At 38.2% G+C, this 16,207-nt stretch overlaps 1 protein-coding gene across 2 annotated transcripts in view; it reads right to left on the bottom strand.

Moving 5' to 3' along the window:
• Nucleotides 1–251: 251 nt before the first annotated feature.
• LOC100561808 (calpain-2 catalytic subunit) overlaps nt 252–16,207 on the bottom strand; it is a 60,545-nt gene continuing 44,589 nt past the window's right edge. The window contains exons 13-21 of one of the 2 annotated variants that reach the window (XR_010003629.1): nt 14,192–14,228; nt 12,306–12,371; nt 12,070–12,127; nt 7,718–7,782; nt 5,629–5,697; nt 4,906–4,984; nt 3,331–3,464; nt 2,727–2,785; nt 252–1,182 (exon numbers count right to left, since the gene is read on the bottom strand). Coding sequence is in view for 1 of the 2 variants with exons in the window: in XM_008125886.3 (XP_008124093.1) it covers nt 1,159–1,182; nt 2,727–2,785; nt 3,348–3,464; nt 4,906–4,984; nt 5,629–5,697; nt 7,718–7,782; nt 12,070–12,127; nt 12,306–12,371; nt 14,192–14,228 (574 nt within the window). In the remaining variant the exon portion in view is untranslated. The remainder of the gene's footprint in view (nt 1,183–2,726; nt 2,786–3,330; nt 3,465–4,905; nt 4,985–5,628; nt 5,698–7,717; nt 7,783–12,069; nt 12,128–12,305; nt 12,372–14,191; nt 14,229–16,207) is intronic. The other variant, XM_008125886.3, reaches the window with a different exon arrangement.

Raw genomic sequence — 16,207 nt, 5'->3', positions numbered from 1 at the left:
CCACCATCCTCCATAACTATAAAACTAAATATAAAATTTACCACAAAAGTAGTGAAGCTTTGTTGCAGTATATAGTAATTTGTTGTGAATTTAAACTTTTGAAATGACATCTAACTTGTGTCTGCAATATGTGAGCCTCTTCAGCAGTTTTGGGCGATAATGCTAATAGTATCCAAAAATATTATACTTTTCTGAAAGGGCAGATTGTTACATTTATAGGTAGAACATTACAAAAGCAGACAAATTGGCACTGCATTCCAAGAAATTTATTGCACTCTTAACAGTTAAAAAACATTGCTAGCTCAACTGGCTTTATATTTTTAAACCCTTCTATATTAGGAAGTACAAGTATTGTTCAACCCCTGATGAAAAGAGAATGACTTATATAATTTATTTGCTTTGGGTTGTAAGTAAAACATACTTTTTAAAAATATGATCCCTTGCTACCATTGTACCTGCACATGTATCTGAAATCAATCTGCATGTTTGTTGCATTCTGCACAAGTGCTGATCCAACTGAGGTAATTCTAATTTGATTTATCAACAGATAGTCCATATTTTAAAAGAACATAAAGTTTAAAATCATAGGAAGAAATAAAAATTATAGGAAGTCATGTAGATACATGACACAATTATCATCCAATATTTCAGTGACAAATGCATTCATTAAATATGATGAGTTGAATTTCAGTTGTTTGAAAATCAGTGCTTGATAAAATCACAGTAAGAAGCTCACTATGCAAATGCTTTATTGCCTAGCATTAAGATGCTTGTTTGGTGTTTATAATGCTTAATAAAAGTAGAATGAAATATATTATTTTTCTTTCAGAGAGGTGGCATTCACATGCCAGTTTCTTAAAGATCTGGGTTGAGTTGTGTTTTGTCTACTTTCTTTTATATGGCACATTTTGAAGCAGCTAAAGCAAATTTTTGCATAAAAAGTTAATGCTTGTATAATGGATTTGCCAAGTTAACCATCTCCCATTGTCAATTCATTTTATTTTTCCAGCATTTCTCCTTTCTCTTAGGCAACCACTTTCATAAATAGAAGATATGCAGCAGCATTAAAATATAAGTAGTTTCTTTGATTGCTTGGTATTGATCTTAAAATGATGTTCTGGTCCTGACAGAAGTTTTCAAATGAGATCCATTCCTTCTTTAGATGATAGTAAAGCACACCCACTGTGATACAGGAAGAAAGAGACATGATATGAACAACCTTGAATAAAACTGGTGAAGTTCAGAACAAATTCATTTGAAGTGTATAGTTACATCCTGAAAGGAAGTTATCTACCACTGAGGAAGTAATTGAAGCAAAAAAAGAGAAGTTATTTTTTTAATAGAATAAACTGTGGAAATTCATTTCCTCAACCAGTCTTTAAGATATCTATCTTTAAAAGGGCAAGAATGAGCATTTTTCTTTCTGTAAGTGGGACTGAAATTTTAAATTAAATATAAATGCCACAATTGTGTATCTTTCATTCCTTTGTGACTTATGTCTAGATAATGACTGTGATTTTTATCATGTCTAAGCATTACTCCAGAGGTGGGGAACGTCAGCTAGATTGGCTTCCTTGTCTTACCTTTCCCTGGCAAAGGTATCAGATGGAAGTACCAGACAGAAAAGCTCCACTATTCCTTTGATGGAGGCATTATAGAAGGGTGAGAAGGGATCCAGTCCCTCAAATCTATAATGCCCATCCATGTGTAGGGGCATTTCTGGGGAAATGGCGACATGCTCCCAGTTACAATAGACAACGATACATCAAAAGAGTAAAAGGCCATTCATGGTTAACTAAACAAGTACAAATGGTGTTGGTTCCTAGTCATGTGACTTCTATGTGTTGATAAATACATGGGCAGAAAAATTGCTGCCAAGTGCTTACTCTAGCCAAAGAGAGCAGATCTCTGTGTTTTGTATTACGTATTCCTGTAACTCTTGTAAGGGCATATATAATGTCTAGGGCTGTTTCTGCTTTTGCAAGTTTCCAGAAATCCTGTTAAGGTGCGTATATTTGTAGATAAAGACAAAAGATATGAGGAGCAGGGGTTGTAAATGCCAATTCATATTTTCTTTTTTGCAGAGATGCAGGAGCACAAGGCATTTCAAGCATTTGCAGTAACATTAAGATTAACAGGGAAAATGTGTACAGCAATAATGCACAGAATTCAAAAGCAGTACTCAATTATTACTTAAAAGATTTAGTAATTTTAAATGACTTCTGTATAAATGAGATATTGGATATTTGTTTTCAAAAATTATGTTGAAGCAGAGTGTGGGTGAGTATTTCCTGATTCCAAGGCCAAAGTATGACTATTATACTTGGAAGTGTTGCCTTTGTGAATCAGCTCACACTTGTAGGAAAACCTGTATCAAAATTTGAAAAATTCTGCTACCTTGTGAGCTCTGCAAAAAGGCATGTCTGTTTTTGTTGTAGTACTGGAAAACATGGCTTTCCAGATGAAATTGGACAGCAAGTCCTATGCAGTGATGATGCATACAGGGGACTGCAGGGTATCACATGGTTCCTACCTTTGCTGTAAAACAGTGATAGATACTGAGAAGGCATCTTGGAAAAAAGGGCATCTAAGGTTTGGCGTGTCAGCACAATGCACATCTAGATTGCCAATTAAAGACAGCTGTAAAATGTGGAATTGGTCCTCTAAAATAACTTCAGCTTGCATTAGAACTGTGCTGTTAGATCTTGACAGCCTTGTTAACTTACAGTGACAAGATTCATCTGTACTGTTCCCGTTTTCTCAGTGTCCAATTTCTTAAATATCTCTGTAGGAGGGTGGGGGTGGAGAGAGAATAAAGTATGAATAACAAAGCAGACACTTTCAGGACAGAACAAAGCAGCAATGAAACGATTCACTGTAAGAAATTCTGGAGAAAAATACCACTTTACTGTTTTAAAAGTTCTTAAAATAGAAGAAAAACATTGGCACACAGGGAAGGGAGGTTTAACCCTCCCTTCCTTTCCCCCCACTGCATCCCTCAAAGTTATTCCCTTAAGTAAACACTTCTTCCATCTCAAGAGCTCAGTTTATTAGAAATATTCCTGTACTGCCCAACCAGCAATGCTCTCGAGACAATTTACTAATATAAAGATAACAACCATACATTTGAAATTTCAAAAAACAATTAAGCTGCTTAACTTTATTGTATGCTGTCTTAGAACTTTTGGAAATAATAGGATATTTATTTTAATTTTAATAAAAGTATAAAATAAACAAAAATAAAGCATTTTACTTGCAAGCTTTTCCTTCTCGCAAGATATACATATGACTTAGTTTATTTTAAGATGGAGGTTTTGATAATTTACTTACATTGATAATTTACTTACTGAACAAGGTTTCCAGCCGAATCAAGCATCGAACAAAATTGTCAAAATCAATGATCAGCTGCTCATCAGCAAAACGAGCCACAATGACTTGGTGCAACTGACAATCCAGCTTAAAGCCTAAAAGCAAATAGAATCCTTTCTTAAATACATTTTTGGACACTGCAACTAAACATACAGCATAGCTTTTCATAAAAGCGAGTCTCTCTTTTCAATTTACAGTATTTGGAAACACTGAATAAGGAAGTAAATAACCAAATAAGCACTATGTACTGGGAGCTGCAGATCTTAATTCAGCATTTTGACTAGATTGGCTGTCCCTATAATGTTTGATGAGGACAGTTAGCAGACTTGTGGACTCATCTGCATTTCTTCTTGGGCGGATCATTGTTTTTTAAAGCATTTCTTCTACGCATTCAGATTCATCAACGTGTTAAATTGGCAACTGCATACCAATCAGCTGCTCAATGAGAGACTGCAGGACTAATGTACATATGTGCAGGCAACTGTATTAAAGTCTTTAGCCTAATTATTTACACTCCTTACAGTGAAAACCTCAATTTCCTCCAGCAGAGTATTTGAACCACCCATGTGGAGATGCTTCAAAGATGGCCAGATGAGCTGCTTAATACACCATTCCTGTCTAGGCAAACTTGCATATAGCTTTATAGGCATCTTCCGCTTATACGTATGTGCATAGAAAGAAGAAAAAAAGTATAATCACAACTTACATAGGTCTCAGAAGAATCCTATTTTGAATGTATGTATGGTATGTACAATTTGCTATCAATTTTTACTGAACTTCAGACACAAATGCACTAAAATAGCAACTGATATACAAAACAAGTAAATGAGTAGGCAGATGAGCACTGGGTGGGTGGGGGGAATATTTGTCAGCAGAAAGAGATGGATCATGATCTTAAACTACTGTCTTGTACATTTATTAGAGCAGTGGTTCTCAACCTGTGAGTTTTGACCTACAACTCCCAGAAATCCGACCCAGTTTAACAGCTGATTTCTCGGAGTTGACAGCCAAAACATCTAGGTACCCACAGGTTGAGAGTCACTGTATTAAGAGGCTAAGCTCCATTGTGTATAAGGACTTATCAGCAGACCTATGTTGTTGCTTTGTAAAAGCCTTAAGACAAAAATCTACTTATGTGCTTTACTGTTTCTGATACAGTGACAATGCTATATGAAATATGGACACACTTTTGTCTTTCCAGATCATGGTAAAGCCCAGCAGAAAGAATAACAGTTAAAAGTAGAGAGCAAGTAACTGCACTGTGGCATTCATGTGAATATTAACAGCTACTTCTTGACTTGAGAGATGTTACATTGTATTGCTTTTTGAGTGCATCTATGAATGGTTTTATCAGGGTTTGAGAACAAAGTCTCAGAAAATTGGATTATTTATTAGCTACTTTTCTCTACCATTCACTTTAAGATAAAATACCAGTTGGAAAGAAACAGTTGAAATCATCCCCTCCAGCAACAGTACAATCTTACATGAGTTCTGCCAAAAGACCTGCTTTGTCTTTGTTTGAAAGGTGAAATGTACCTGCTTGTTCTAAAGCTTTCCTCATCTCATAGGCATTCATGGTTCCAGAACTATCAACATCCATTTCCCGATAAATTTTCTGCAAAACAGAAAGCCCAGTTAAAATCCAGATAGCAATGCAGAGAAATATTCCTAGGAAATAATCTCTGTACTTTAATGAGGAAAAGAAAAGGCCATTAAATTTTGAAAATTGCTTTAATTTATTATTTTTCTTGAATTTAAAAAGCTCTTATGCTTAAAAATTATTTTTGAGACATATAACTGACTTAATAATGATGGTATAACTGAATAGTATGTCTTTTCTGTCCATTTATAACCCACATTGCAATGATCATTGTGAAGAGCACTGCAAATAGTCCTATGCACTCAGGATATTCATACAATATCTCTTGCTTGACATGCCATGATAGGTCCTCGGGCAGGGATTAAATCATATTTGCAGTCTTAGAGCAGTTTTAGATATAGCTTTTTATCACAGAAGTCGTTTTCAGCTGCATTTACAATTTAAGAGAAAAAAAGAGAAAAAAAACTATTCGAAAAGCAATGGAGGGTTAGAGCATGATTCACTATATAGATACCCTGTAAAATGCCACTTTGAGTCTCCTTGTGGAGACAAAAAGCTGGGGAATAATTATGATGATGATGAGGTAGTGAAAGGGGTAGAGGATGCCCCAATGAAAGCTTTGTCTGAAACCTGAAATTAATTTGAAGGTGTCTTCTTACCTGGTATTTCTGAATCTTTGTCCAAAGTATATGAAACTCCTTCAGCCCCAGTTTACCACTTCCATCTGTCTGTGTGGCAGTTAGGGATCCTTCCATTTCAAGTAGCAAACCTAAGTTTTCTAATTCTAATATAATTATTCAGAAAAAATGAGTTTCAGAAGGAAACTCGAGAAAAAGAAAAAGGACAGTTTTGAATGCGATTTCCTGCTTTTTGGCAGGGGTTTGGACTGGATGGCCCATGAGGTCTCTTCCAACTCTACTATTCTATGATTCTATGACAGGGAAATGGGACAAGGTGTAAGTGAAATGGCAGAGCGAGGGCAGAAAAACGGGTTATGAGTCAAAAAGTTTTTAAAATCCTCATTTGATAAACTGCAGCTAGCAATAACATAGCCTTCTCAGTAGTTGCTCCCAGGCTCTGGACCTCCCTTCCCACAGACGTTGGACTGTTAACTTCCCTATTTTCCTTTTGCAGACAAGTAAAGACTTTTCTGTTTCAACAGGCATTTGATGATGGACTATATAAGGCCCATCCCACCCAAATAATATACTGGATCTTACCAAATGTTGTGCTGATGTATGTGTGCATGATTAATAATAAATGTTTTAATCTGATTTTGATTTTTTGATTGTTTAATCTCATTTTAACTTTTTATCTTGTGGGTTCTTGATGATATGCTGTTGTAAGCCATCCTGAACTGAGAAAAAGGCAGGACAGAAAATAACAACAATGTGTAATAATTACCTGCATTATTTAGGGTTCTCTTCCCCCCTCCCCCATGACTACATAGAATTTCATACGCTGAGCCAAAGCTGTCGTACGTACAACTCAAATATTATCTGCCTCTATACACTCTCACAGAATTTTAGAATCATAGAGTTGGAAAGAGACCAAAAGGGCAATCCAGTCCAATCTCCTGCCATGCAGGAATACACAATAACAGCACCTCTAACTACACCACAGTCTTGGGTAGCATAGTCCACCGTCAAACAGCTCATACCGTCGGGAAGTTCTTCCTAATGTTCAGGTGGAATCTCTTCCTGCAGCTTGAATCTACTGCTCTGTGTTCTAGTCTCCAGAGCAGCAGAAAACAAGATTGCTTCCTCTATAATGTGACATCTTTTCAAATATTTAAACATGGCTATTATTTACTCTTCACACTTTCTCTTCTCCAAGTTAAACATACCCAACTCTCTAAAATGATCCTCATAGGGCTTCTCATGAAGAACTGCTTCCAGTCTAGCTTAATGACATTTAATGTATACATTTTAAAATATGGAAATCATGTGTCCTACCACTGACCTATGGTTCCTTCTAACACTTTTTTGTGTCAGGAGCAACTTGAGAAACTGCAAGCCACTTCTAGTATGAGAGAATTGGCTGTCTGTAAGGACGTTACCCAGGGGACGCCCAGATGTTTGATGTTTTACCATCCTGTGGGAGTCTTCTCTCCTGTCCCTGCATGGGAAGCTAGAGCTGACAGATGGGAGCTCACCCTGCTCTCCAGATTCGAACCTCTGACCTTTCGGTCTACAGTCCTGCCAGCCCAAGGGTTGAACCCATTGCACCACCAGGGACTCCCCTTCTAACACTGTATATGTCTAAATGAAAGTTTGTTTACTATCCAGTATTCTCCATTGCCTCTTTTTGGTATATCAGCAAAGGATAGCTGTGGAAGGCTATGGATCACATTGGCTGCCCAGGACATATGCACCCCTAATTTTGATTAATTCAAGAGGGGAAAATTGCAATTGAGTCCTAGACGCCCCTGAAGACCAAAAAATTGTCTTGGGGGTTACATGCAGCCCTTGGTCCACATTGTACCCACCCAAAGAGGGTTGATGGAGGGAAGCACGTACATGTTGTATACACCAAAATATGAAAGCCCTTAAAATTTGTTGCAGCAAAGGAAATACTCTAAAGCACCTCACATTTCTTAGGGCCCTTTCAAATCACTCTGCCTACCATTGGCATACTCCAACCTTGTTTTAACCAATATTCATGGCTGATATTGTTTCTTCCATTCCTTTGAGTTGTTGGCCTTGTTTGTGGGAAACCTTCAGTCAAATAAAACACATGGAAGGATACATCTAATAGATCAACCATGATTTTACATGTTTCAATGCTGAAGCCATCTGATTTAATGTCTTGGCCTGCAAAGAAAAACAGCAGCAAATTTGAAATACAGTAACAGCTTATATGTTGCCCTAAAAACTTCTAGATGGCCAATGTAACATAATAAAATAATGATAAATAAATATCAGAAGAAATTGACATCTACTGTAAGCCAAGTGAAAAATTATAACTACAGATTTGGCAAGTAGATACTGAAATAAATTCTAGGGTTTTAAAAAAATGAAAGGTGGACAATAGGTGTCAATTTCCTGCTTCTAGAACTCACTAAAGCACCACACCAGTCCCTCAATATCACCCCTTCCCTGAAAAATGGACCCACTCTCAGTTTTGACAAGCCTTTAAAATATTTTAAAAGGTACAGGGAGGTGGGATGATTACACTTTGTATCAATCAATGAATTTATTAATGCTCCGACCAATTATCCAATTGCAGTGGTACTTATAATTAATTGATCACAGTAAGTTACAGGTTTCTTTGTTCTCTATAGATTGCACTTTGTAAAAATAACTGTTATTCCTGGTGGCAATTTTTTCTTCTCATTTATTTTGTTCCAGAGCAGATCAGGTTCAAAAGGAGCCTTGGGGCTGGAAAAACAGTCATGAGGACAAAAGGTGGCCTACAGTTTTGATAATTCCTGTCCATCTTCAAGAATATTAGATTTAGAAAGGTTGAGCTCCGTTACACATTTTCCTCTCCAAAAGCCAATCCATTATACATCGCCATCTATAGAGATAGACAGCTGGAGTGAGAGTCCATTAATCTTGTCTGACATGCTGGTATCAGTTGTTTTGTACATTTATTTCCTAAGTCCAGAGCAGAAACTCTTTGAACTGCTTCAAGTCTTCCACAAACAGGCGAAGTACATTTTGAGAGTGAGCTTTTAAAACAGTGATTCCCAAATTCTAGACTTCCAAGTGTTTTGGATTTCAACTTGCAGAAGCTTCTTTAGGGAATGATCCTGGATTTTGGGAGCTGAAGTTCAAACAGTTGACGATCAGAGTTTGGAAAACAATGAATCCATTGAATCCTTACCATATGAATAGTTATCAAGCATGACATGTATAGATTCTGGAGTTCCCATGATTTACAAGCATCAGAATAGAACAGAAATGTATACATTTAGATATTGAGAAACACAGTGAAGAACAAGGTTAAAGCACAGTATTGAATATGGTAGTTAAAACGGTATTAAACATGTATATGCTAAAATGACAAACTGTGACAACATCTTGCGCCAACAACCTATTGCTGCTGCACAAAAGCTAGCAACTTTGGCAGTTATTTTGGGGTCTTGGAATTCCCCATGATGGGGAAATCCAAGGGTTTGCCTTTTTCCTACAATAATGCAACACCCAATTGAATCACTGGAAATTGATGTCTGAAGATGGAATTTAACCATTGAGGGCTATAACCTCTTTCACAGAAATAGAACAAAGGGGAGAGGAGGGGGAGTAGCTTTATATGTCAAAAACAGTTACGTTGCAGAAGAAATGCAAGACTGTAATCCGGGAAACCAGCTTGAAAGCATCTGGATAAGAATCAAGGGAACCGGGACTCAAAAAGATCTTGTCGTGGGTGTCTACTACAGACCTCCGAGTCAGGATGAAGGACTTGATGAAGCCTTCTGTCAACAGCTGACCAAACAGGCACAAAGAAGAGATATAGTAGTCATGGGCGATTTCAATTATCCCGATATCTGCTAGAAAACAAACTCAGCCAAGAGTACAAAGTCCAACAAATTCCTCACTTGCCTTGCAGATAATTTTATGGTCCAGAAGGTAGAAGAGGCAACAAGGGGATCAGCAACTCTTGATCTAATCTTAACAAATGTGGAAGACCTGATCAATACAGTTGAAGTGGTTGGATCCTTAGGGGCAAGTGACCATGTGCTCCTGCAGTTTGCAATACAAAGGAATGCTGAAACTAAGACAAGTCAAACACGCTTTCTGGACTTTAAGAGAGCTGACTTCCAAAAAATGAAGGAATTACTGAGCGGCATTCCATGGACGCCGATATTAAAAAACAAGGGAGTTAAGGATGGATGGGAGTTTTTCAAAAGTGAAATACTCACGGCGCAAATGCAAACAGTGCCAACAAAGAAGAAAAATAAGACAAGTGCAAAGAAGCCAGAATGGATGTCCAAAGAACTTCTAACTGAGCTAAAGCTCAAAAGTGACATGCACAAGAAGTGGAAAAGGGGAGAAATCACCAAAGAAGAATTCAAACGTATAGCCAACACCTGTAGGGAAAAGGTTCGCAAGGCTAAAGCGCAAAATGAGCTCAGGCTTGCCAGGGACATAAAAAACAACAAAAAAGGCTTTTTTGCTTACGTTGGTAGAAAAAGGAAGAAAAAGGAGGCGATAGGGCCATTGCAAGGAGAAGATGGGGTGATGACGACAGGGGACAGGGAAAAGGCAGAACTGCTCAATACCTTCTTTGCCTCGGTCTTCTCAGAAAAAGAAAGCCATCTTCAACCTCAGCAACACGGAATGGACGAAGGATTGGGGGAAATCCAACCCCAAACAGGGAGACACGTTGTCCAGGAACACCTGGCCTCTCTAAACGAATTCAAGTCCCCAGGGCCAGATCAGCTACACCCAAGAGTACTGAAGGAACTAGCGGAAGTTATTTCAGAACCACTGGCAATTATCTTCGAGAGTTCTTGGAGAACGGGAGAAGTCCCAGCAGATTGGAGGAGGGCGAATGTGGTCCCTATCTTCAAGAAGGGAAAAAAGAACGACCCAAACAATTACCGTCCGGTCAGCCTCACATCAATACCAGGCAAAATTGTGGAAAAGATCATTAAGGAAGTGGTCTGCGAACACTTAGAAACAAATGCGGTCATTGCTAATAGTCAACACGGATTTACCAAAAACAAGTCATGCCAGACTAATCTGATCTCTTTTTTCGATAGAGTTACGAGTTGGGTCGATACAGGGAATGCTGTGGATGTAGCGTACCTGGATTTCAGTAAGGCCTTTGACAAAGTCCCCCACGACCTTCTGGCAAACAAACTAGTAAAATGTGGGCTAGACAAAACTACGGTTAGGTGGATCTGTAATTGGCTAAGCGAACGAACCCAAAGGGTGCTCACCAATGCGTCGTCTTCATCATGGAAAGAAGTGACAAGTGGAGTGCCGCAGGGCTCCGTCCTGGGCCCGGTTCTGTTCAACATCTTTATTAACGACTTAGACGAAGGGTTAGAAGGCACGATCATCAAGTTTGCAGACGACACAAAACTGGGAGGGATAGCTAACACTCCAGAAGACAGGAGCAGAATTCAAAACGATCTTGACAGACTAGAGAGATGGGCCAAAACTAACAAAATGAAGTTCAACAGGGACAAATGCAAGATACTTCACTTCGGCAGAAAAAATGGAAATCAAAGATACAGAATGGGGGACGCCTGGCTTGACAGCAGTGTGTGCGAAAAAGACCTTGGAGTCCTCGTGGACAACAAGTTAAACATGAGCCAACAATGTGATGCGGCTGCTAAAAAAGCCAATGGGATTCTGGCCTGCATCAATAGGAGAATAGCGTCTAGATCCAGGGAAGTTATGCTCCCCCTCTATTCTGCCTTGGTCAGACCACACCTGGAATACTGTGTCCAATTTTGGGCACCACAGTTGAAGGGAGTTGTTGACAAACTGGAAAGCGTCCAGAGGAGGGCGACTAAAATGATTAAGGGTCTGGAGAACAAGCCCTATGAGGAGCGGCTTAAAGAGCTGGGCATGTTTAGCCTGCAGAAGAGAAGGCTGAGAGGAGACATGATAGCCATGTACAAATACGTGAAGGGAAGTCATAGGGAGGAGGGAGCAAGCTTGTTTTCTGCTGCCCTGCAGACTAGGACACGGAACAATGGCTTCAAACTACAGGAAAGGAGATTCCACTTGAACATCAGGAAGAACTTCCTCACTGTGAGAGCTGTTCGACAGTGGAACTCTCTCCCCGGGGCCGTGGTGGAGGCTCCTTCCTTGGAGGCTTTTAAGCAGAGGCTGGATGGCCATCTGTCGGGGGTGCTTTGAATGCGATTTCCTGCTTCTCAGCAGGGGGTTGGACTAGATGGCCCATGTGGTCTCTTCCAACTCTACTATTCTATGATTCTATGATTCAGTCAAGTTGTGATGGCATTGTGAGCATGTGGATCATCTTAGCCAGGTGAAATTTACACTTCGTTGTTATAAGGCCTGTACTAACACTAGGCCTTAATTTTGCAGGGGATTCGCATTGTAAAATTATTAGTGAAGCAAGGCAATCTCAGTTATTCAATGAGATAAGACTTCAGGAAAAGCAAGAGTGCTTACGTTTTGCCATCACTTTTTTCAGAATACCACACAGTTCAAAGGCTGAGATCTCAGCATCCTAAGGAAGACAAAGACAGCACAATATCAGTTGGCTTGAAATAACATATCTGAACTTTAATTATAACAGGAATGTTTTCCATGTCAAGTTCAGCATTTGTATCTTATAAACCTAGATCCCATCTGGAGCTGATGCATTTTATATATTCATAAACACCACCCTACAGAAAACAACTCACCCCTCCAGCTAATTGTCCAAATAGTTTCTTAAAACTGGGTTCAATTTCATCTTCAGTGACTTCTTTCTAGCAAAGGATATGAATGGAAGAAGAAAAAGTTCAAAATAAGCTTTGACCTAGTAATTGATACCATATTTAAACAAATATTTCTTTTTCCATGACTAAATCCATTTTTTTCCTCCCTTTGGCTAGGGATCTCTTTTGCTGAGATGGATTAAAATTTAATTTTTATTCTCAATGGCTGGTTTGAATTCTGTTCAGATTGAATAATGCACAAGCCCTTCAGTGAATCCCAGATTTTTCCTTTCATTCTGTAGTGTTAAAATTACAAACAGTTCAAGAAAACCCTATTTTTCTGTTTGCTATGAATTAAGGAAAAGGCTTTCAATCCGATCCAATGTATGCAGTGAGGCAAGTATTATAAGAGAAATAAAAACAAAACTGCTAAAACGTGGTTCAGAAGTTAACTTCAGTATCCAGATAAAGAAGGGGTGAAGCCATAATTGTGATAAGATTTATGATGAGTACCCTTAAGTCACTGAAGTTGGAGGCTAATGTAAATGATCATAGTTAATGCAAGTTAATATACTTCAATAAAATTGCTTCCCCCCAAAAAAAGCAGGGAAAGGAGCAGAAACATTAGGAATACTCATGTGGAAGTGCATATATGCTGAAGAACATTTAATTCTTCATATCCTGAAATTACAGAGCACAAAATATTACAGTAGAGTCTCACTTATCCAATGTTCTGGATTATCCAACGCATTTTTGTAGTCAATGTTTACAATACATCATGATATTTTGGTGCTAAATTCGTAAATACAGTGTATTGAACTACTTTTTCTGTCAAATTTGTTGTATAACATGATGTTTTGGTGCTTAATTTATAAAATCATAACCTAATTTGATGTTTAATAGGCTTTTCCTTAATCTTTCCTTATTATCCAACATATTCGCTTATCCAACGTTCTGCCGGCCCGTTTATGTTGGATAAGTGAGACTCTACTGTATTTTGATTACGTGTTCCATTGTGGTTTCTCAGTTTTTTGCAGGGAGAAGCTTGTCAATGTTTCTTGTGTGCTTTCAAATTGTTTCCAACATTTGGAGACCCTAAGGTGAACCTATCACCTGTTTGTTTTTACCAAATTTGTTCAGAGGGGTTTGTCTTTGCCGCCTCCTAGACTGAGAGAGTGTGACTTGCCCAGAGTCATCCAGAGAATTCCCTAGTTGAGCAAGGATTCAATCCCTGGTCTTGAAGAATGGTAGTTCAGCACTCACACCACTGCACCACATTGTTCTTTAAAGTGGTGCGTTAGTAGCACACTGTTAAGTACTTTGTGTTTGCTTTTAAAATTTAAAATATCCTACCTACAATACAAAACCAGCCCCAGATAACTGCAAAAGAACTCCCTCTCAAGGAATGCTTCAGAATTAATGAGTGAATATGACTTGTTACACTAAAGTATGATTGCCAAAGCTCTGGGAATGAAGAAGTAGTTTAAAATGCAGAAATAGTTGGTTTAAATGTAAAATGATTTGTTTGCTATAATTTTTTTAAAATAGCATTACGGAAGTGGTGGCGTTGCAATTTGTTTTAAATATACACCACTACTTTTGCAGACTTCTATATTTGACAATATACCTTTTTAAAGAAGCCTTTTTAAAGCTAACAAACATATCACTCTGTATATTATACTTAAAAATAAATTATGCTCTCATTTACTCCTGAATGTAATGTTACAGGTAATGTTGTTTATCATAGCTGAGTGGTGTACAACCTCACTAAAAAAAAGTATCCCCAAACTGGGGAGGGAAATTTGCTCCTGCAGTTTGGCCTAAAGGAGGCATTGGCAGGAACGGATAAGTTTTCTCATCAGGTAACATACCTCTTCAATGTTGGCCTCAATTTCATCATCAACAATCCTAAAAATAAAGGCAGAGTGTTAAAATCAGGGAAGGGATTAGATCAACATCACCTCTTTTATTTTATCAGGGAGAAAGAAAAGTCTCTGTTAGAAAGATCAATGTGCTGTAATATGTACAGACCATTTCCCTTGAATTGGGAATGCCTTGGAGCAGTGGTTCCCAACCTGTGGGTCCCCAGATGTTTTGGACTTCAACTCCTAGAAATCCTAGCCAGTTTACCAGTTGTTAAGAATTGTGAGAGCTGAAGTCCAAAATACCTGGTGGATCAATGGTTGGGAACCACTGCCTTAAAGGATTATAGCTAGCTGGATGTTCTGTGGGCCTGTGAGCTAATGGGGGCCACCAGGTGATGGTGTTGGCTGACCCACCACAGTCCCTATTCATCCTCTCTTCACCTGCTCTGCCAGAGCTGTATGTTTTGCAAGGCCCTCTATCTGGAAGTCTTCTTCTCCCCCCCCCCCCCCCCCGTTCCAAGACAGATAATGCTTCTTGTCCCTTGGGGGAACCTCCAGTAGTTTATCTGCTTCCATTTTTGGTCTTGAGAGAAGGCCTATGGAATTAGGAAGGGACACTGCTGCTTGCTCCAAGTTACATCTTTGAACTCCTCTTCACCTTTCTATAGTCCCCACATTTCCAAAATCGGAAGGATTCCTCAACTCTCCAGAACAGACCTAAACCCCTTCTACACTGCTATATAATCCAGATTATCAAAGCAAATAATCCAAATGATTTGCTTTGATCTGGATTATATGAGTCTACACCGCCATATAATCCAGTTTAAAGGAGATTATCTGGATTTTATATTGCAGCGCAGAAGGAGCCTTAGAAGAGATGAGAAGGCTGAAGGAGGGGGATTACCTCCTTCTCATTCCACTGAAGAAGACAACCATTGTATTAGCAGGAGAGATTAATTCAATATCACCCATAGGCGATACATTAAATCCAATTTTTTTTGGGGGGGGGGGAGGAATAATCTGTTGATTTGTAGCTCAGATATCTGTTATGCTGAACCAGGGCCTAGTGGGCAATATTTATTCTAGTTTAAACTTCAATTGGTTGAATTTTATGGTCATTAAAACTGTGAAATCCTTAATACTCAGCTTTTCCCTGATTTGATATAAGAGACAAAGTGGGTGCAGAAGGAATATTCATCATAATTTCTTGACTGCAAAATGAGTTTCCAGATAATTAGGAAACTCAATTAGGAAGAAAAAACATGAGAATTTTCACCCAATATTCACACCCAGATTCAGACAATTTTGTGCAGAAATTCATGTAGTTTTTTTGATTGCACAACTCTGGAGATTTGTAGAAACACATATAATTTTTAGGCAGTTATATGTGTGTGTTTTGTGCAGTTTTGCTCAATAAAATCTTACACTTTTGTCTTGCAAAACAGCAATCTTGCACAGTAAACTCCTTGCACAATTTTTTGCACCAAAAATTATAGTCTTGCACAAAAAATAGGCAAGTGGTTCCTGTTTTTTTTATTGTAAAAGATGTGCTGCATCTTTTGCATAGTCTTCCACCGAAAAACATATATGTGGCTGTCTAGAAACTGTTTTTGTCCTAAATCCCACAATGCTCATGTAAAACAAACAAACAAATGATCACATGTATTTCTGTGCAGAATAATTTCCCAAAACACTTCTGTGCTCCAGCAAATTAAGATCTTGGAGAACATTAGAATTTAGAAATGTTATTTTGGAGTGATATTTCCCAGAAACCCAAAACCAGAATTACTACTACTACTACTGTAGTTATATTTATGTATATCCTATCTTTTTCCTAATCTGGGGCTCAAGACATCTTAGAAAAGTTAAAACAGATACAGTTAAAATGTACGTCATACAAAAGTTAAAAACATAACTATCAATAAAACTAAAAGTACTGTAAAGCATGACCATTAGAAAGAACAATTAATATAAACAACATAACACATAAATAGTCCCTTTGCTCATGACCAACAAGAACAG

Source organism: Anolis carolinensis, chromosome 1, assembly GCF_035594765.1.
Source record: "Anolis carolinensis isolate JA03-04 chromosome 1, rAnoCar3.1.pri, whole genome shotgun sequence".
Taxonomy (NCBI): domain Eukaryota; kingdom Metazoa; phylum Chordata; class Lepidosauria; order Squamata; family Dactyloidae; genus Anolis; species Anolis carolinensis.
The sequence above is the reverse complement of the archived record's forward strand: the minus strand, read 5'-3'. Positions and strand labels throughout refer to the sequence as shown.